The 23118-nt window shown below is 38.3% G+C and overlaps 1 protein-coding gene across 8 annotated transcripts in view; it reads left to right on the plus strand.

Moving 5' to 3' along the window:
- Positions 1–482: 482 nt before the first annotated feature.
- The window catches only part of BIRC6 (baculoviral IAP repeat containing 6), a 265056-nt gene continuing 242420 nt past the window's right edge, over positions 483–23118 (plus strand). For 6 of the 8 annotated variants that reach the window (XM_075203660.1, XM_075203662.1, XM_075203665.1 and 3 more), the window contains exons 1-4: positions 484–927; positions 15318–15499; positions 15778–15915; positions 18206–18399. In XM_075203660.1, the coding sequence (XP_075059761.1) occupies positions 519–927; positions 15318–15499; positions 15778–15915; positions 18206–18399 (923 nt within the window). In that variant the 5' untranslated portion in view covers positions 484–518. Of the gene's footprint in view, positions 928–15317; positions 15500–15777; positions 15916–18205; positions 18400–23118 lie in introns of all 8 variants that reach the window. The other 2 variants (XM_075203663.1, XM_075203667.1) reach the window with 1 other exon arrangement.

Here is a 23118-nt window from a genome sequence, read left to right on the forward strand (position 1 = left end):
AGCTTATTACAGCAACATAAGACTCCCGGGTCAACCTCCCGGATCCTAATAATCTAAATATTAATATGGCGGGGGCGGGACTTAGGACGCGAATCGCGCGTCATTATGATCCCGCCCTCTTCTACAATTGAACAGAACAGATGAGTGCTGTTTAGGGGCGTGGCCAGATAACGCGACACACCGAGCCCCGCCCTCAACACGCCTACCCCCTTTAATTTCCCGGAGCCCTGCTTGGAAATTGTGATAGTTGGCAAGTATGAACAAAGTCTATATACATACCCCTCTGTAAACGCTTGTTAACGGAAATTAACGAACCACACCCACAAATATTGTCAGAGTCACTGCGTTATTTTATTATCAATAAAGTTTGTTATGTAAGTAAAGAAAAAAAATCAAAGGCTTGTCCATCTGTAGTTCATACGCACATACGTAGGGAAACCTTCGTCATTCGAACGTAAGTTTCGTCACTTCCGGTGTCCCCTCCTCTTCTCCGTGCGGCTTCCTGGCTGCTGACCCGGATGGTGTATAGCGGTATCGGTGTAGCTGCTCTCCTGTCACCTGACGCAGCGGCCGGTGGCCCTCCTCCTCCTTTCCCTTCTCCTCACCCAGCTCCTGTGTCGGATTTCTCCACCTCCTTTTCCTGCAGCATCACCTCGTCAGATTATTTTCTTAGTTCTACCCCCGGCCTCCCCGCCCCGGTGTCCCGCCCGGAGGGGGCCCGGTTGCCGAAAATGGCGGCGGGGGCTGCGGCGGGAGCCTCAGAGTGGCTGGTGCTGAGGGACGGCTGCCTGCGTTGCGACGAGCATGGTGTGAGCAGTTTGTCATATCATCCGGCACTCAACGCCATCCTGGCCGTCACTACTCGGGGCAGCATCAAAGTCATCGATGGCACATCTGGGGCTATTCTGCAGTCGTCTGCCATCCACGGTGAGTGCAGTATCTCACTATTCGGAGAGCTACACTGAAGTAGTGGTAATGTTAGCCATTTAATACTCCTTTATGTATTGAACACAACCTGGACCCAAGAACTGATGCACATGGTGCAATTTTGTTGTGCATATGTCACTGACATCAGCTATGTATTGGTTGTTCGCTATTGTTTCTTGTACCATTACCATTCTGCTATTCACTACAGGTCTATGCACAAATTTTTCATATTTCACTGACAGACACTGTTGACAGGTAAACACACACCACAGTCCACATGGTCGTCAAGTGCGCGCGGGCTGGCAGCCGCTGTCGTCAGGTGCGCGCGGGCTGGCAGCCGCTGTCGTCAGGTGCGCGCGGGCTGGCAGCCGCTGTCGTCAGGTGCGCGCGGGCTGGCAGCCGCTGTCGTCAGGTGCGCGCGGGCTGGCAGCCGCTGTCGTCAGGTGCGCGCGGGCTGGCAGCCGCTGTCGTCAGGTGCGCGCGGGCTGGCAGCCGCTGTAGTCAGGTGCGCATAATCATCAACCATTTACACAGAGCCACCAATTCCGCAGCGCTGCACAGAGAACACACTCATATCAGTCCCTGCTCATTTGGAGCTTACAGTCTAAATTCCCTAACCTACACACAGACAGAGAGACTAGAGTCAATTTGATAGCAGTCAAGCAACCATCTGAAATGTGATGTGTAACCAATTGCGTGTATGTAATATATATATATATATATATATATATATATATATATATATATATATATATATATTTATTAATTACACCAGTTAAGTTTAATTAGCAATTCATTGAAATGGTAATGAATTATTAAATTTTTCCCTAGTGATGAGTGAAGTTGTGGCAACATTTTGTGCAAAGTAAGGATATTTTGCAGAGGCGCAAAGTTCCAACGATACAATGATAAAGTTCTGCTTTTGCTTTGCCTTTCCACAGAAAGCCATTCTGAATAGAGCTGGTACAAAGTTTTCTGTCATGTGGTGTGGTTGGGTAGCACTTAAGGCCAAGTTGCTCTGGTGGAACATGGAAAAGATTATGCTCAAATGTTAAATAAGGGGACCATTTTTCAGAACTGGCTTAAATATTTTGCTTATCTGTAATGTTTGGCCATGTAAAAAACATTGACACTGGTGAACGTTTTATGAAAAGTAGTGTGGGAAAAAATGGTGGCACTGGTTATACAAACTAATTTTTACCTAGCCCTCTAGCTGACATTCTTCTAGTGCACTTGAGAAAGGGGGAAAATAATCATATATATCCTTGTATCATCATCATCATCATCATCATCATCATCATCAGTTATTTATATAGCGCCAACATATTCCGTAGCGCTTTACAATTGGGGACAAACGTAATAAACTAATAAACAAACTGGGTAAAACAGACAAAGAGGTGAGAAGGCCCTGCTCGCAAGCTTACAATCTATGGGACAATGGGAGATTGACACATGAGGTTAAGTATACATTTTGCATCTTGGCCCAGCCAGACTGCAAAGGTAGGGTGATTCATAAGCTAAATGATCCTGTCACACAATAATGTTGGTCCGGGGGTAGTTGTCTTGTGTGAAATTGTGTAACAGGCTAAAGGTAGTGAGGTTAAGATGGTGGTTGAGGAATATTATACGCTTGTCTGAATAGGTAGGTTTTCAGAGAACGCTTGAAATATGCATTGTACACACATGCAGGTAGTTTAAAAGGACGAGCTGATTATAACAAACTTAAAATGTAGTGGCACATAGGTGTTCATCCATAGCAGAGACTGTACCAGCCTTTAGTATTGAGATAGGCACCAAACTTACAGTACCATATAGTACCACCTGCATTAAGATTGATGGAAATCAGATTGATTCCTTGCAATGCTCAACTACAATTTCAGTAGTTTGTCTGATGTAAGGTCATAGTTTGTAATGTACATTATTGGAATTCACTATGGACATTTATATGTTTTATAGGCTGATTTTATACAGTTTACTGGGAGCAAATACTCTTGCAGGGTGTAGATGTGTTTTTTTGTTTTTTTTTGTGTTGTTTTTTTTTTTATGAAGGAGATATATTGAAATATACTCCTGTCCAACTTTTGACAATCTATTATCTTACCATATTTTAAAATTTTAATAGGATTATACTGGGCTTTCACACAGTGCCAGGGTTGAGGTGGTTTTGTGTTGTCTGGTTTTTAGGAAACCGTTTGGAGCCTTCTGCCTACTTAAACATTCATCCTGCCTCCAGTAGCATCTGTTTGTTTCAAATCAACATGAATATTGTGTGCAAAATTTAGTTACAGGTTTTAAGTCATACCCACCTCTCTTCTAGAATACTATAAATAAACTAAGATCATCTCTGTCCTTATTTTTGTTGTATATAAGTAAAAATTAAATGCTAAAGTTGGATTCGCTACACTCCATTATTTTATTTAGTTGACGGTGTCATTTTTGACTTACATGGTTTGATTATAAGTGGCAAGTAAATGTTTTGAACTAGTTCAGAGATTGACTTGTTGGTTGTAGTTTTATTTATACTACTTTGCTCACTATTACGTTTTTGTTATAGAGAGCACATCCATCCATCACTAGTTGGGCTTAAGCTCCACTCAACAGTTGACAGGACCACTAAACCCCTAAACTGAAATTTTGTAATATGAACCAGGTAAAACACATTGCTCAGTGTTAAAACTTAAAGCGTAGAAATGTCCATATTGAGTTCCAGTAATGTAAATCACAAAATATGAATGACCTTACATCAGACAAACCATTGAGATTTCAGTTGTGCACTGTAAGTAAAGGAATCAATCTCTGCCATTAATTTTAATGCGGGTGGTAGTCCCTTCAGCACTACATGGTATGTAGGTTTGGCGCCTCTCAATACTATATGCTGCAAAAGCAGCTGTTAAAAATGTATCATGTCCATATTCAATAGACAGTGGAAGCTTCTCTCTCATTTTTAGCATAGTATGCAAATTGGATCATATGCAGGTAAAAATAAACTGATTTCTGCAAGAATTTAAGTTGCTGTTCCGTCAACACCTCACCCAATTTATGAATCCGCTAATCCACACAGTGCATTTCATTCTGTTATATGGTATAGTTGATGTAGAACTGGAAACAGTCTGCAGGGGAATTGTGCAAAGTATAAATCCATTAGTTTTTTCATGTATATTACTTTGCTCAGTGATACACAGCCTGTAATGTATATTAATACCAAATCTTCAACTGCAACAATTTTTAAGAAGGGCTTTATTCGTAGTTGTTTCTGTATTCTGCCAATATTCTAGCCAAGTGGTTTGATTTATTTTCATGTAAACTAATAGATGGTTCTGTCTTTTTTGTCCTTAACATTGCTATGTGATGAGCTACACATGTTGATGACATTGTTGTTTTTGGTAGGGACCTGCAAATTTGTTGGAGACTCTTGTGATCTCTAAAGGTAACAGTAAGTCTACCAGCTCCTTGTCAATATGCCCTTGCAGGCAGCCTCCTACTGTCCAGTTCATTAGGTTGCTGTTTTTTCCCTGTTCATGTAGACGGATCTTCTGCTGATTCGAGATTGGCCACTGGTTGATCGTTGCATACATACCTAGTTTTTTTTACATGGATTCTGAATTATGATTATGAGGAGTGACTTCGGTCATGGGTCTGTCTATATTAATGCTTTGCTACGTTCCCCACTGTTCCATGTTGAATAAAGCTTAAGGTTAGAGAGATTTTCTAATCATACTGTTAAATCTACTTTTCTAATCACTCTGAGAGAAATGGACTCATCCCAAGACTTTTTATTTTGGGGTTTACCTGCTCAGGTTTCTTTTTACATGCATCACTATTACCAATTGGAATTTTTTTTTTTTTTGTAGTTAGGGTGGGTTAGGATGTCAGATCATAACCGGCTCACACTGGGCAAGATGTTGTTTGGTCACGTTGTTGTTTTTTGTTTAAGAAAATGGCCTCAATCTAAACAAAATATGATTGGATTGAAAAATCGTATTGATGGTATGTTGCTGACCCTTAAATACCAATACAGTGTGTGCTGGCATTTCCATAACATTTCAGTTGTATTCAACCATACTACCGTAATCTGATGGGATCTGTATGTTTTTTGAGTTCTATGTGTGTTGCTAAATCGCTGATGGATTCTGTGGGATCATTGCACATGTGTGATGAGCATTGACGTGCTATATGAGTTGAGCTTACACCCATCTGGTGTGCAGTACAAGGTAATTCTTGAAAGTGTAGCAATAATTGTTTAGCTTTTGATCCCTCTCTCTCTAAAGGTGTCCACACAAATGCAATTTTTTTTCTGAGCAAACTATACTTACCAATATACAAAGTACAATTGAGTAACATTTGTTACCATCTCATTTTGGCAAAGCAGATATCACTTCTCTCTCTCTTGGCTCGCCCCACTTCTTTGTTTTTGTAGTGGCTAACAATAATTCTGCTGCTTTGGTGGGTAAATGATTAGGCTGGTGTATATAGTGAGATTAACGTGAGATATTTAGCAATAATATTTTCTTTACATATTTCGGATCGGCTGCCTATTTTATCAAGATTTTACACAATTTGATTTATAGTGGAATTTTCTTTGGTGTTGCTTATTGGTAGTTTAGTTTAATTTGAAAAGACCTACTAAGTAAATAGATAGAAACAAACAAAAACAATTATATATATTTTTTTGTGTAAATGTCCACATAAGACTGATTTTATTTTTGTAAGAGTCACTGGTGGTAGAGTACAGGCCTTGCACTTTGAACTGAGCGTCTGCTATATTTTTTTTTATATCTGTGTGTGTGTGTGTATCTATGCCTGTTTACACAATTCAGTATTAAAGGAACAGATTGTTTTATGTTGCATCTCTGTGTAGACTAAAAGCAAACTCAAGGTGGTTTCCTGTCCATGCCCCAAATGATATACTTATCCGTTGCACACATTCCTTACTAGTAGGCCAAGCCTCAAACTATAGTACTGTGAGAACATTACTCCTGTCAATCTTATTGAGAGTAATCTGGGATATGATAAAGGGATTATTAGAGAAAGAAGAATAAAACTACTGAATGGTGAGCTCTGAAAAGAGGCTTTTTAGAAACTAGGTAAACTCTTTTAACAAGAATGTCATATGAGCATCATTTAAAGCAGAACTATCATCTGCTATGTAAACTTTAGAAAGCTTCTCCCTACTCTAGCTGGAGCCCCAGTGGTTGCTCCATGCAGCTGTTTTTCCCAGGGTTCATCAGGTTGCCCTCAAAGCCACAGACAAAAACTGTCGGTGAGTGAAAGGTGAGACAGGAGGATCGATCACAAGTTGCGCAGACAGTGGCTGGAAGTGACTGCAGCTAAGGTTTGGCGTAAGATTGATCATGTAACATAGTAACATAGTTGATGAGGTTGAAAAAAGACACCAGTCCATCAAGTTCAACCTATTTTGGATCTCCTGCGATCCTGCACTTATATTTGAAATTAATCCAGAGTAGGCAACCGCCCATCTGTTTCAATTTTGAAAATCCCCCCAGACTCAATATTGCAATCCAATTTTTACCCTATATCCACTACTATCCTTTATTTTAAATTAACGGTCGTATCCCTGGATACACCTTTCCGCTAAAAATTTGTCTAACCCTTTCTTAAACATATCTATTGAATCTGCCATCACAACCTTCCCTGGCAATGAATTCCATATCTTGACTGCCCTTACTGTAAAGAACCCCTTCCTTTTCTGGTTGTGAAATGTCCTCTCCTCTAACCTTAGGGGATGACCACGTGTCCTGTGTATGGTCCTTGGGGTTAAAAGTTCCCATGAAAGCTCTCTGTATTGACCCCTAATGTATTTGTACATAGTAATCATATCTCCCCTTAGACGCCTCTTTTCTAAAGTAAACATGCCTAAACTGGCTAACCTGTCCTCATAACCTAATGACTCCATACCCTTTATCAATTTTGTCGCCCTTCTCTGAACCCTTTCTAGTTCCAAATTATCTTTTTTTATAGAGTGGTGCCCAGAACTGTACTGCATATTCAACATGAGGTCTTACCAACGATTTATACAGTGGCAAAATTACACTGTCTTCCCTTGCATCTATACCCCTTTTTATGCATGCCAATACTTTGTTTGTAGGTGGTAGCTTTAATAGCAACATTGGACAAATGTAAATAGAATTCACAAGGTTTAATTCACTTAATTCGTGAAGATCTATGTTCGGCCTTGTAAAGCCTGTTGCATTTAGCATTTGAAATACTGGGGAAAGATGCCAATAAAGCACAATATTGATTTAAAAAAACTCTGATTTACACCTTATTTCATGTATATGGGATAATCCGAGGATGAATACAAGTGTGCATAGATGCAGGACAATATGATTGTTATCTGTGGTGCGTAGTAATAAAAGAAAAATAGCAAGGTACATTATTATTTGGTGCCAAATTACAATACAAATCAATATACTGAACTCTCACTAAGGGGAAAGTTAGATTTATGGCTTTCATTACTTATATGTGAATGTAATTTCATGTTATTGAACAAAATAAAGATGTATAAAGAGCGAAGAACCATAACAATTAACTTTCCAGCATAGCACATTTTACAAAACAACTGGATAATTCCTTATCAAATCAACACAGGTTTTCAAACTGACCGTTTCAGATTGCAATTAAATTTGGTATAATAAATGCTGTTGTGGGTGCAAAGAACCCCTCCCCCCCCCCCCCCCCCACCAAAAAAAAATAAAAATAAATAAAAAATTAGGCTATGTGCACTGGTTTTGAAGTTATTTGCCTTTAAAGTTGCACTTTTTTAACGCAAGACTAGCTTTTCACATTTTTTTAAATTGTATTTGTAGCACACCTGATTGGGCTAGAGTTGGGAAATATCTATTTTTAAACCTTTTTATGGGCTTTCATATGAGAGAAAACACAGCATCATGTTTCAATAAAAATTAAAATCGTAAAATTTGCAAAAGGAGAATTTTCAATTTCTCAAACAGCCTTGTTTTTAAATTTTTGAAAAACCTCTCAAAAATGTTCATACTGTTAATAAATCCCCAAAGTTTCATTTTGGGATCATCTCCTACAAGAGCTTTAATTTTGGACTGTTTGTTAAAATAATAAAAAATGAGAACTATCTAGGGCTGTTCATTACTTTTAATTTATCTCCTTAAACAATCCCTTTGATGTATATAATGTACAATGACACATTATGTTAAATACTTAAATGTTTAAAACATTTGTAATTTTTTTTTGTATTTCACATATTATAAGAAAGCTTACTACAGATCACTACCATTTGGTGCTTCTGCTCTGGATGAATGGTGCTAATTGATGAGTTGGACATTTTTTTTTAGTATTTCATAAAGGGTGAACATTCAATAAGAATAATTATGATAAGAATGTCAAAACTTTGGAAAATAATTCATATCATAATCTTGTTTGTCACTGGTAAACTTTCTTTTATCTTAATCACATCTGATTCAAATCTATCCAACTTTTTATTTAAAACCTGTTCATTCTCAACAAACATTTCCTTATGGGGCTCTAGAGCCTTCTTCTCAATAATTTAATTTTCTATGATATGGAACATCTTTTTTTCATGGATGATAAGTCTCATTAGGCTCTTCGAACATTCATGTAAGATATTGTTCCATTCCTTAACAAAATTGAGGTCATTAGTACCAAAAGTGGGAGATTTATTAACTCTCAGACCTCTCGGTATGCGGTCTACAGATTCAGCAGAGACAACGAAATGTGGTCTCTGTTGAATCCCATAATGATCTTGACAATCTCTTTTGGGATATGCAATAGGTTCTCATTAAAGAGGCAAAAGTGTGGTGGGACATCAAAAGTTTGGAAAGTTATGTTAAGGTAGACCACATACTGAGAGGTCTACAAATTAATCTCCCACTTTTGTTACTAGTGACCTCAATTTTGTTAAGGAATTTAAGATTTAGGCTACCACAGACTCCCAGATATGAGAATAAGAAGCATTTACGATTTGGGCCAGTATCTAGCAGAAATAGATTTTCAGTATTAGATGGTATTGATGGTGAAAACGAGGATTTTTTATCTCCAGGTCAAATACCCAGGGAGAGATGGAAACATCCTCTCAGAGAGAATATAAGACTAGCCTCTCCTCTAAAACGCAGATATACCGATGAAGAAGAAAAGGTGGAGGCTCCAAGATTACAAAAGAGGAGATGCATATAATCAGTGTTGAGATTGAAACAAGAAGGTATTTTCAATTTATTGAAATATGTATTAACAAACCCAGAAATATCAGTATAAAAAAAGTGCTGTCATTTGCTCCTACGAAAAAACTGAACAAATCCCAACTGTATATAGATATTAATACATTTATAAGAAAGCGAACATTAAAAAGGCATTTTGCCAATAAAGATCTTGTCATTTTGGGTAACTATGAAACAACGTCTAAACCTAACGGTAACCTAAGAGTAGGCACATGGAAATCTTTCAAGAACTGGTCACTGAAGACCCGTGTAAACAAGTTGGCCCTATTCATATATCTAGGAATCTTAAAGCTAATGAAATGAAAGCTCTTAAAAAAAATCTCCAAAGTAACACTGAAATAATAGTAATTAAACAGTCAGACAAAGGAGGGGTGGTATTGTAATACAGGATCGAACATATTTCATAAAAGAAGCAGAAAGACTGAGTGATGTAGTATCATATACTTCTTTGAATGGGGATCCAACTAGTGAATATGTAGGTCTGTTGAGAGAGATCTTTACTCGAGCTCCTTATAATGACATAATCGTCAAGGATGAATTACAATTCCTGATGGTAAATAATCCAACAATACCGATATTCTATCATATGCCCAAAATTCATAAAAGCTTGATCAACCCGCAGAGGAGGCCAGCGGGCATTGATTAGCTGACCTCTCATATTTCCGAATATGTAGATGTATTCTTACTGAAATATGTAACCAATTTGAAATCATATTTAAAGGACACTATGGGGCATATTCAATTCTCAGCGGAAATGGCAAAAATCTTGCGGTCCGCGCACGATTACCATTATTACGGTTATCGTGCGCAGAAAAAAACGTTAATACGCTAATTTTCTCGCTAGATTTCAGCTCGCAGCTCCCTGAGCCGCGAGCTGAAATCCAGCTAACTATTACCGTATTAACGGTAATAGTTTTTCCGCGGCGAGGAAAAAAAAACAATTGAATATACCCCTACGAGTGTGCTACAGATTTTTGAGAATTTCAAATGGAGAAATGATTATTTATGGGTGACAATTAATGTTCAATTGCTATATACGTCCATTGAACATGAAGAAGGAATAACAGCAGTGAGGCAATTTTTAAATTTGAATGATACCTTTTCATATGCACATAAAGATTTTATTTATTATCTTAGATTTATCTTAACACATAACTATTTTAAATTTTTAGAGAAGTTTTATCTACAATTATGTGGAACTGCGATTGGCATGGTTTTCGCGCCCAGCTTTGCAAATTTGTACATGGAAAGCAGGGAGGAGCAATATATCTAAAATAAAACAATATTTTCCGAATGTGGACTAGAATTATAAAGATATATTGACAATATTTTGGTTTGGAAAGGCAATATTGAATCTTTAGAAAACTTTGTATATTGAAATAAGTATATATATAAAGATATGTATAAAAAATGGTGAACTGCGCTGTTCTCAGTTGCTGCTGTTTCCTCTTAAAGGAACCACACAGATGTTCCTAAAATAACAGATCTATATGCCAATTAATAAAGAGTGTACTTGTACTGAGTGGCTTCATATATCTCCAACATCAAAAGTGGAATAGCAATGAATAATTGGTTTTGATACAATAAAAATTGCAATAATAAGTGTGAATCATAAGTAAGTAAAAAAAAAAATACTTATATCTGGTGAAAATATCCATATATCACAGTGTAGTGGTCATTCCTTCCTCATAGACTTGTAGTGATACATGACATGTAAAAAGTATAAAATACAACATAGTGCAACATCATTGGGGTGATAATATTGGTTCAGCATTGCAGGAAATATAGTTTTTCTTGATGCAATTATTTAGTTTGAATCCATATGATTAATTCCACCACGTTCTTTCTCCTTTGTGATTCTACTTACTAGACAGTAGATATATATTCGCCTTTTGTGCTCCCAAGATTATAGTGTGTAATATAGGTTACCATCCAAATCCTTATGTGAGAACACGTACAAGAAGAACATTTGGATCAGGCAGGGTATCGGAATGTCTTTGTTCCTATCTTGCATCAGGGATAATCCCTCCGTACGATATGTGGAGAAAAATAAACGGATCTAGCGTGATACCGTTTAAAACTAAAAAAATACTTTTATTGCACATAGTAGCTGACATGGCAGCTTGCATCAAACATATATGGATTAACACAGATATTTAAAAACTGGAACACAGATATATTAAATGGATCCCTACCAGCTAGAGATCGGAATGAGCATCTAAACTCCCGGGATATCTACTCAAACTTTACTCCTCTGGTCCTTCAGATGGTAATTTAGGGGTCCAGTCTGTTCCAGTATATGCAGCCCTTACAATCCAACGCCTTTCTACCTCTTAATACAGGTCTTTATCAAGGATAGAGCTGTTCCAATTTGTCTCCCTTTTATACAGGAAGTCATTCTGATAAAAAAGTTCATAGGTCACAAAATATTTATATTTACGATAAGAGTTACAATAATTTCCAGTTTTAGAATGAGATAGAGACATAATATATTATTTCCAACAGTTATGCACATCGCCATATGATCTCAGATACAATACCCTTGTGTTGGCTTTATCCTTTCCTATATCTCACACCACACTTTCTTTTGGCCTCTGTTAAATAGACTCTGAGGAGAAATATGCGTCTCAAAGATCGAAAGTGTATGTAAAACATATAATCACAAAGTGGAATGCTGTTTGCGTTCCATTTGTTCCTTCCTATGTTATCCAAGCCTCTCTTTGTGTCCAGTTATATGTATAAGTGTCAGGCTAATGAACCGGTGGTGGAACGCTTATTATGTTACACATGTCACTTCCGGCATTTAGAAAAAAACATTGTTGCGACTTGGAATGCGCATGCGTTCCAACCCCAAACTTCCGGTTATCGGAACTGTCTCTTATTGCAGCGTTTTAGTGAGATAAAGGTCTTATCTCCTATCCGGATAAACCCATTCTAAATAAAATATTATTCTAAGAAGTGTGTGATAAATTAAGGAGAGAGATCCCCAGCAGTTCACAAATAAAAATGAACATCTATACATTATGATTGGCATTCTTTATTTCTAAGCAGGATTCCATATATCACATATCTCATGATAGATGTGTCTGTCTAATATACATATAAATACATTGGAATCAATGATAATCATTTATAATATCTTATTGAATACATAATGTCACAGCAAGATAAGGGTGATAACTGACATATCAAATATACAATAAGACATAAATGCGGCTGCTTGGTCTTTATTTAACCCACATTGTTAGAATTAAAGGATGGTATGACGAAAACTAAGGCAGAAAAATGTGGAAAGAGATAAAAAATGTCAACAGGTACGTATTCAATCTAGAAACCACTTAAGTTCAAATTCTGCATTTAGGCCATTGGGACTCAAAGTGTTAGGAGTGTGTATCCACATAATTTCAGATGTTGCTAATTTGTTCTTGTGACTGGATCACATATAAATAACTTATGGTATAAATTTATTTAAAGGAAATAGCGCAGGGCGCTTAATTATATAAATTGCCAATGCACTTATTTTTAATATTTTGTATATTTTGGTAAGGGAAATCCTTAATTTCTGAGACAAGGGTAGAAAATTTAGTTTTTTCTGTTTTAACTTTTCTAAAGCAAATTACTTTTCTGGTGTATATATCTGATACAGTGAGTCTTTGTTTACGAAGCCTTTTGTGTATTGTGATGTGAGGAAATGGCTTGTTTTGAGGTTTCTACTTTTTCTTTGGGAATGTGTATTCAGTGACTGTCTGAAGTATTCATGCCAGTTAGACCTTTTGACATCAGTCCCTGCCCCATTGGGGCTTACAGTCTAAATTCCCTAATACACACACACACACACACACACACACACACACACACACACACACACACACACACACACACACACACACACACACAGATATATAGACTAGGGTCAATTTTGATAGCAGCCGATTAACCTGCCAGTATGTTTTTGGAGTGTGGGAGGAAACCGGAGCACCCGGAGGAAACCCACGCAAACACAGGGAGAACATACAAACTCCACACAGATAAGGCCATGGTTGGGAATCAAATTCATGACCCCAGTGCTGTGAGGCAGAAGTGCTAACCACTACGCCACTGTGCTGCCCATTGAAAGCAGTTTCCATATATTCTCATCTGTACTCCCACCTTGATGTTGTTTGAAAAACTTTTATATAGGCCTGATATAACTCGTTACTGTATTTTTTGCTGGCAGAATTCAGTACCAATGGCACATCTAAACCGCAGCTATCTGTAATGGTAATTGTTTGGAACCCTTATTGTCCTTGAATTGTAAAAAGGGACACACTACTCTTTTTTGCAAAGCATGCACATGTTTCTCAGTTGAGTAAAATATATTCAACATGGCTGACGGAGAATTCTCAATACAAGAAATTCGCCATCCATTTATCATTGACCCTATACCATCTGTAAAATCTTCCTATTGATGAGCTTGAATATACATATTAGATCACCTCTAAGGCACTGTTTTTCTCGGGTAAAACAAAATATTTTTCTAAGCTCTTGTTTTAAAATTTGAAACTCCTATTCCTTTTAATAATGAGTTTGCCGGTCCCTGAAGCCTCAATAGTTCTCAAGTCCTTATTACAGTGAAGGGCTCAAAACTTTACGCCATATTGAAGATGTGGCTTAACTAGGGACTTGTACAATAATAATGTTTGCATCATGTGCTTATATCCACTATTTTATACATCCCATGATATTGCTATTTCTGCTGCTGTTTGACATTGTCTTCTGCTACTCAGATTTCTGGCAATTTGTAATACTAAGTTCTCTTCCACCTGTTTCCCCCAATTTTATTTAGTTTAATGTGATGTGTAGGTATCCGTTATTACCATGGCCTAGGTGCATAACCCCTTCCTTTCTCTTTAACAATTCATGCAAGATCCTACCTCGTGCTATATTTATTGACAAATGTATGTCTCAGTATTTTTTGGTTTTTATAATGTTTTCTCCAGTACTTTACATCAAAACAAAAAACATCATTCCTTGTCCCATTGGAACTTACAGTATCAATATCCTAACACCTATGCTCCGAAATAGCATAACAATTTAAATACTAAATACATACAATTAAATGGGAAATACAAGTGGTCTATCACCATGTATCTTCTGCAACGTTAGGAAACTGATATTAAGAGTAAAGATCTTGTATATCCCTGCATTACATCTTCCTATGTTCTGTACTCTTAAAGCAGAATTGGCAAAGCTGCCTTTTATGTAATTTGTCTCGTCCCTGGGCATCCAACTATTACCTCGCAGCATGCCTGCTTAATACCACATGACAATTTTTGATCCTGGGTCCATCCCTTTTTGAGGCATGAGTTTGAAAAATATTACATCTAATTAATACAACTAAGTTAAAAACAATAATTTTATTGTGTGGATAACGCAGGCAACCAGTTAATTAGAATATAGCCCCCTTTTCTCTAAAGTTTCTTCATAATGTAAGTACTTGCAATAATAGCCATAAGCCCTCTGAGATCACAGGCTCCTCAGACATGTGTTCCCTCTGTGGGTTGCATTGTCTGACATTGATTCTGTCCTGCCTCTTGGATTTCCAGGTCTTGGGGATTATTATTGGGGTGGGGGATTCAGATCTACTAGGCTTGGGGTAATGTGAGTAAATGTGATGCCTAACTGTGTTGCTGCTGTTCATGTTCTCCATACTCATTTCTCCCACTTAAAGTTCAATTCCCTGAAACGCAAAGATTTTTCTGGTCCTGAAACCTTTCTTCTCTCCTTGCAAACATAGTAGTCTGGTGCTGTTGGAGGTCCCCAGGCTGGGAATCCTCATATGATTGCTTTAATTGTTTTTTTTGTGTTTGGTTTTTTTTTCACACATTCTTTTTGTAAAACCATAAGGAAATATTAAAGGGCACTCCGGCAAAACAATTTAGTTTGTTGTGGACTGGACAAATTGAAACAGGAGAGTCAGTGACAAACATGAGGCATGGACACTTTCAACTTTTCTTATTTCTTACCTTGTTTATGATTTTTCATCAATGTTGGTGGTTTTTATCCACTTTACAAAATCCACAGAGATTATCTACAAAACAAAAAAAGATTTTAAAAAAGTTTGTTTTGACCGTGTAGTCTGTTTTTCAACAAATTTGTCCTTTTTTTTTCTGTGTCCATCAGAAAAGCCAGGAGTCCGTGTAAAATGCCAGTACTTTTCAACTGTTGATAAAGTTATCTTTGTGGATGATTATGCAGTTGGTTGTCGGAAAGACCTAAATGGGATTTTGCTACTAGACACAGCACTTCAAACTCCAGTAACAAAACCGGATGATGTAGTCCAGCTTGAATTGCCAGTAACTGAGGTAAGTGCATGTATATCTTTCCCTCAAAATTTTTAATCTTAATATCAAATTTTATTATGTTTCCCTCCCTCTTTCTGCAGTTCTTTGTGTCCGCTTTGTTCTGAATCAATGTTGTAAGTTGCTATGATTCCTTATGTACGATGTGGCTCCAACATTTTAACTGATTCTAGAGGTTTCTTTTTAAGTATATTTCTGTACATACTTTATGTAACAGGTTATACTTTGACATTTTGTTAGTGAAATCTAATCACAGGGCTCGTTACATGTTTGGATTGTAGGTGCAGCAGTTGTTGTCTGCCTGCCTGGAGAAAATTGACGTGTCTAGTGCCGAAGGTTATGATTTGTTTATTATGCAGCTGAAAGATGGCTTCAAAAATACCTCACATGAGACAGCAGCAAATCATAAGGTTGCAAAGGTAAGATTGTCCTTTTGTTTCAGTTTCTCTTTGTTTGGGGGGGGGTCAAGAAAATTCTTGTTAATAGACTCAACAGTTAATCTACATCTTTGCTGATTACATACTATAGTTTTATGGCTGGAACTAAACAGTTTGGATAAGTGCATTAATTTTTTAGACCTCTACTTTGAAAGTGACAAGTGAGTACTTTTATGCCTGAATTCTACAATATCGGGCGTTGCATTCCGATTAGGGAGTGCCATTATGGTTTCTTATCCGGGTCAGTACTTTGCTGTATAAGGAGAGAACAAAGCAAATTATATGAAGGTGAATGCTTTGTTCATGGTTTTATTTTGTTGTTAAATGTCATGTCTAAAGAGGGTGTAAACAAATAACCTCATACAGGAGCATGGTCCCTGCTAAAAAGGTAGCCCGTGTGGAGTGGTCATTTTATAAATATGGCAGTTAGTTCAAGTTAATTCCGAGCGGTTTTGTCATATAACAGAAAAGAACACTGTACAGTTCTTCCAAAATACATTCTTTTTTTTTTTTAAAGGTAGAATTTACATATAACTTGTTATCAAGAAAAGGTCAGGCTGCAATGTAAACCTCACAAAACTATGTGTATCCTTATCTCCCTGTAAACTACAGCTTGTTATCTATGAGAAAATGGTTATTTGTGGATCAATCCCAATAGTATCTACATATTTCTCTTTTGGGATTATTGACCTGTTAAAAAGTGACATGTTTTCTCTGTGCCATTGTGAGATATTAGGTTAAGTGTTGTGTTAAAGATATGTTAAGGGTGGGTCGATGAAGGATGTTAAACATGGTGTTGCAGTTTCCTTAATTATTGTGTGCCTATAAGTCATATGTTATTTTCATTTACTAGTTTGACCATGACACTAACAAATGCTTGTTGGAATAAGACTGCTTTCCAAGTCATTTTCTAGTTCATTCCCTGGCACTGCTATTTTTCTCAGGCCATATGGCCCCTTCTTAGTGCCAGTACTATATTGTTACTCTTAACAAATGCAATCTGTTTTTATCTTTTTATATGCAACAAAGGTTTCTTATTCATTTGAATTGATCATTTTAATCCACAATGTCTTCAATTTACTTTGTATTATATTTGTAAGTCATAAAGTGAATAGTTTATTTTCTTTTCTGTTTGAGGGAAGCTGCACTACAGGAATTGCACAGATTTTATGTATAGTTATGTAATACATCCGTTTTCACCAGGAATAACTGTTTAAGCAAACTTTATTTCTTTGCATGACTTTATTTTCTGTCCTTTACACTTTATCAGAAAGGACCTGCTGTGATAGAAATAGACACAAAGTGACTTACAGTAGTGGTTTTTAAAAGAGAGAAAATGGCATATATTAAAAATTAATACAGAATCTTAGTCTTTTACATTGTTCAGACACCTCATTCCCTGCATCGGTGGAGCTTACAATCTGATTTTTAAACCATAGTCCCCATAAACCAGGGCTGCTTTTAATCAGAAGCCAGTTAACTTGCTAGCATCTGAACAGTAGCAGGAAACTGGAGCACCTAAAGGAAATCTACACAACCTGGTCAGAATTGAACTCCAGACAGAGGCACTGTGAGGTAGCATTGCTTAGTAACTGCTGTCTTAGCCACTCCTCGACAATGTGCTTTAGGTACTGCTACTGTGTATGAGAGCACCACATTTATTGGGTTTACTTAATGGTATACCTAACTGTGGTTGAAAATTAGCTATGAATTTTATTTTTAAAAGGGTAATTTTATTTCTTACCATATTTATGATTTTACTAGAACACCAAAAACCACTTGCAAAATGACCCAATAAAAAAAAATTAAATGCGGAAGGTATTTGAAATGAAGATAAATGCGGCTAAGTGATGTTTTGGGGAAATTATACATTTACGGGTATATTTACTAAACTGCAAGTTTGAAAAAGTGGATATTTTGCCAATAGCAACCAATCAGATTCTAGTTAGTTATTTAATGCATTCTACAAAATGACAGCTAGAATCTGATTGGCTGCTATAGGCAACATCTCCACTTTTTCAAACCCGCAGTTTAGTGTAAATATACCCTTTAGAATGGTTCTTCCAGAATGAAAATTGGAGCATATATGCAAAAACTTTAAAGGTTAACTACACCCAAATACATTACATTTGGTTTTAATTGTAGTTGTACTACAATACAGAGTTTTACTCTACTCTGGGCACAACTCTTGATTGTATTTTGTTGAACATACCAATTTTTGTTAACCAAAATTTTATGTCTAACTTTTCAAAATGTTTACATTTTTTTTCAGTGGGCAACAGTCACATTTCATCTTCCTCATCATGTGTTAAAGTCTGTGACTGGTGCGATTGTGAACGAGCTAAAGAAGATAAATCAAAACATTGCTGCACTGCCTGTAGCCTCTTCTATAATGGACAGACTGTCTTATCTGTTAACTAGTGCAAGGCCTGAACTTGGTGTTGGGCCTGGTCGATCTGTAGATCGGTATGTTGCATATAATATATGGAATTTATACATAATGTATGATATATTTTTATTACAATATGACACGTTAGCTTTTTTTTTCCTTAACTAATGTAAAATATTTAAAACTTACTCACTCATTTTGTTCAGACTTCTCTTAAGTTGCAAATTGCAAACAAACACCTGGATAAACAAACCGTGATAACTGGTATGGTTAGTCCGTACAGCAGACTCTAAGTTTGACTGCTTTAAACTGTCCTACCACCTGCTGGGCCAAACGCTCTGATTAGTGCAGTTTTTAAGAGGAAACCGTTGTATGCATTCAAATTTTAAGAATATATTTATTTTTAGTTAATGGTAACTTGATTTCTCTTTCAGCCTATCTGGGGGACACTGCTACCATCGGTTATGAGTGGAGGTGGAGTTGGCACTTAATAGGTTAACTTTGTTAATGTATCAAACCTGCCAAACCCCTCCCCTCTGCAACCCCTGTAGCTCCTCAGTCTTCGTTAAGTGTAGTCAACTCCCAAGGGAGTTGGTTTTACTTTTAATGACAGGAAGAAATATTCCTGTTTTCAACTAATTTTTAAACTTGAATTTTTGCAGCAGTGTACTCTGTTAACTATACAGAACACACTTATCAGACAGTAAGAGTCGAATGGCTCTTGCTAGCATCGAAAATGTAATTTAATTTTTTTCCTATTTTTTTTTTTTTAAAACTACTCCGCGCTGACAAGCGGCTATTATCCGCTACCATGCTGATTTCATACCGATATACCGGCCCTGCCAGAAACTGCAAAGCGCGCCGGTAATTTGAACGCAGGGATCTGCAATATTGGAAGATACTAAGTCCCCTCCTCAGCAATGGAGGGGGGGGGGGGGGGGGGCTCTTGTTCCTCCGGAAAACCGGCCACCAGAATTCTGCTTTTGGCGACCTCTGCATAATATAGATGTAGAAGATCGCCTTGTGAACAGCAGAAAACTCGAGAGGAGCAGGAAAACTGTGCAGCCGGAGGGTGCTTTGGACAGAGTAAAAGTCCCCCCCCTCCCCCCCCCCCTGCAGTCTGAGGCAAGCGAGATATTCCAAGGGTGCCAAAACTTCTCAGGAAAAGGAGCAGCAGACTTTCTCTTGGACACGGAGTTGCTGACAGACCTCTCCTGCTCCATGAGACATCTTAGCCTGATTGGAAGGCTAAGTACCATTTTTTCTAATATCTCTATTTCATAGGTAGTGGTTTATTGAAATTAAGTTATTATAGCATTTTTAATAAAATATAAATACTAATTGCAAAACGCATATCATTTGCAGGGGAAATACATTTTTTGACATAGAATAGTTAGTATCTTTCTGTTTGCCTGTGTGTGAGTGCCTATGTTCATTCTTTTATTGTTTTACTGTTCCCTTAAAAAAAAAAAGTGGCTGAGGTAAAGGCACCTCGGGCAAAAAATACCTGTTCCAAGGGTAAAGATAATTTACTAATGGGACTACAGGACCCGGGGGCACTTTGTGCGGACTTCAGCAGGGGGTACCCTGACCGTGCAGGGTCAGGTTAGCGCACTAGCAGAGACGCCGGCATGGGCAAATACCCTGACAGAGAGGTGGTTGAGACATTGGTTAAGGTGCTATCTAAACCAACAGATTCCAGCGGTTGTGGCAGTTCTCCGCTCTACCTCAGAAGCAATTGACCCCTTGGTAATAGGCAGGAATACAGGAACCGCCGAGTTTACAGACTTGGGACAGGCTGGGGCTCCATCTGTTCTCACCTCACAAGACCCTCCTAGAGGAAAACCGGCTTGGTCGGCTTCCCCAGTTACAGGACTTGATAGGTTTAACCGGTTCTTGGATGCATCAAGACCTTTACCCAAAAATAAGACACCGATACACTAACCCCCCTTCTGACCCTATCTGATTCAGAGGGATCGTTAGAAGAGGAGGGTAAACTGATAGAAGACTGATTTTACACAGGTCATAGACCCAGAAGAGTCTTCCAGATATCAGGGTATTGATGACCTGGTGGTAGCAGTTCGTCAGACATTAGGTATTCTAGAAGAGACTACAACATCAGATGAAAGTCTCTTCAAAAAAGTTAGGAAATGTGCGATCCTATTTCCTCCACTAGTAGAATAGAAGGAAATAGTAGAAGCATCCTGGAAATAACCAGATAGGAAATTTACTGTTTCACGAAGGTGTCTGTCTTTATATCCATTACAGGAGGAGGATATCAACCGTTGGGAATGGGTTCCAAGGGTTGATTCACCAGTGGCGGGCTTAGTACGACACACCACACTCCCTTTCCCAGGGACAGCCACCCTGCAAGATAATACTGACCGCAAAATAGAGAGTTTTTTTAAAGTCTGTCTACACTGCGGTAGATAAGTCATTCAGACCTATGTTTTCATTGGCCTGGGCTGACCAATTAGCAGCAGGTCTGCAAAATTTGGAATTGCTTCCCCTTGCCCTGCATCTCGAGGAGGCTTCCAGATGCTTAGACGAGGCCGCCCAGAATGCAGCCTCCATTTCTTCATCTATTTCTGCAACCGCAGTAGTGGCCAGGAAAATCTTATGGCTCAGGTCCTGGGATGCAGACACGAAATCAAAAAGTCGTTCGAATCACTCCCTTATTCAGGGGAAGTGTTATTTGTACCTGAACTGGACAGCATAATTTGCCAGGCCACAGGAGGCAAAAGCAGTTTCCTTCCTGTAAATGTTCCAAAACCTAGGACACCAAGGTTTAGTTCATTTCGGCAGTCCTTTCGTGGGGGCTCTGCTGGCCGGGCACAGATACATAGACCGAGAACTTCGACCTCTTCCTCTATCGTATAGAGGTAGGTCTTCCTTCTCCACGAAATGTACATCTCCCAAGTTTTCAGAAAAGCAGTCCGTTTGATGGCCTCCCTCCCCTCCTCACTTCTGTGGGAGTGGATGGATGTCTGCTGCTGTTCAAAGATCAGTGGACAGCGTCCTCAGAAGAATGTTGGATTCAGGGGATCATGACTAGAGGATACACGATAGATCTATCAGGTCCGCCTTCTCGACGGTTCTTCGCAACCAGCTTACCCCATGACCCTCGAAAGAAAAAGTCATTGCTTACATGTGTTGCCTCTCTTTCTTTCCGCCGGTGTCATCCGCCAGGTTCCGTAAGACCGAAAGAGACGGGTTGTACTTCAATCTCTTTTTGGTCCCAAAGCTGGATAGCTCGTTCCTGCCTGTGCTAAATTTAAAGCAGCTAAACTGGCACCTGCAGGTGAGACGTTAATGGACTGGAGCCAGATCAATTCATGGCGTTTACAGACATCAAAGATGCCTATCTTCACATACCTATCTGGAAGGCCCATCAGGCCCTTCTCAGATTTGCAGTGGGACCGCCTCACTACCAATTGGGTTGTTTCATAAATAGGTAAATATGCATAAAGACTAATCTTGTCTTCTTAACAACATATATAAGTGATAATAAGATTGAAAAAATACTTAAATTTGGAGGTAGATGTATGGGTCACTTCATTCAGATCTTTTCTCCAATATGTGATGGCATAGCATAAAAAATACAAAACACAACATAGTGTAATACAATAACAATAAATGACGTTGTGTATTGAGTATGAGCTGACCTTCAATCCTTTCTTCTTATGTGAATCCACTCACCAAATACAAGATATAAATGTGCCTTAATTGTTAAGTGGTAGATATCATATGGTGTCTTCACCCAACTTCTTATGTGATTACACTTACAAAATAGAAAGAGATAGTAGGCCTGGGTTCAAAGTTCTTTAGAATCCTCCATTAAGATAGTCAGGATCTTTCTCTCAGATAAACATTTTCCATATTGTGGATATCTGTGCCCTATCTGGACGATCTGCTCATAAAAGCCTCCTCAGCTCTCCTGCGGAATCAGCACCTGGTCCTTACTATCCGGTCTCTGGAGATGCACGGATGGCTCATAAATCGAGAAAAGTCATAATTGATTCCATGCCAGAAAATGACCTTTCTGGGACTAATCATAGACACCAATACAAACAAAAGGTTTTCCTTCCGGAGGACAAATCTCAATCCCGGAGGAATCTGACGGCTCTGGTTATGACCTAACGCAGACCGTCGGTCCACTTGTGCATGCATCTATTAGGAAAGATGGTATCTACTTTCAAGATCATTCCTTATTCTTGGCTGCACTCGCGCTGCATCCAATGTTAGACATTTCTTGAGGAAATGGTCAGGGTCGCACCTGGGATTGGAGAGACAGCTGATACAATTGTCACCAGAGGCGAAGGCACATATACATCAGATGGTGTGAAAGTCGGTCATGCCACACGGCTGCCTTTCATCTTCCACGGGTTCTGGCTTTTCTCCAGGATGGTTTTGATGTGAGACTTTGTCTAGGTTTTTTTGAAAGTACAGATATCGGCCCTTTCGGTATATTTTCACCTGCGTCTGGCAGGCATGCCGGATGTCAGGACCTTCTTGCAAGGTCCTACATATCCAGTCTCCATATTTTCATTCAACAGCCACCTGGGATCTTAATCTGGTGCTAAATTTGCTTCAAGGGTCTCCTTTTGAACTTTTACGGACCGCAGAATTAAGGTTCTTGACTATGAAGGTTGTGTTTCTACTAGCTATTGCGGCGTCTCATTGAGTTTCAGAATTTAGTTCTCATGTCGTGTGTCATATTTTTCACGATGATAGGGCAGTTTTTAGTTTCCTACCAAAGGTGGTGTCCAGCTTTCATGTGAACCAAGAAATAGCGG

This window comes from Mixophyes fleayi, chromosome 3 (genome assembly GCF_038048845.1).
Source record: "Mixophyes fleayi isolate aMixFle1 chromosome 3, aMixFle1.hap1, whole genome shotgun sequence".
NCBI classification, from domain to species: Eukaryota; Metazoa; Chordata; class Amphibia; order Anura; family Limnodynastidae; genus Mixophyes; species Mixophyes fleayi.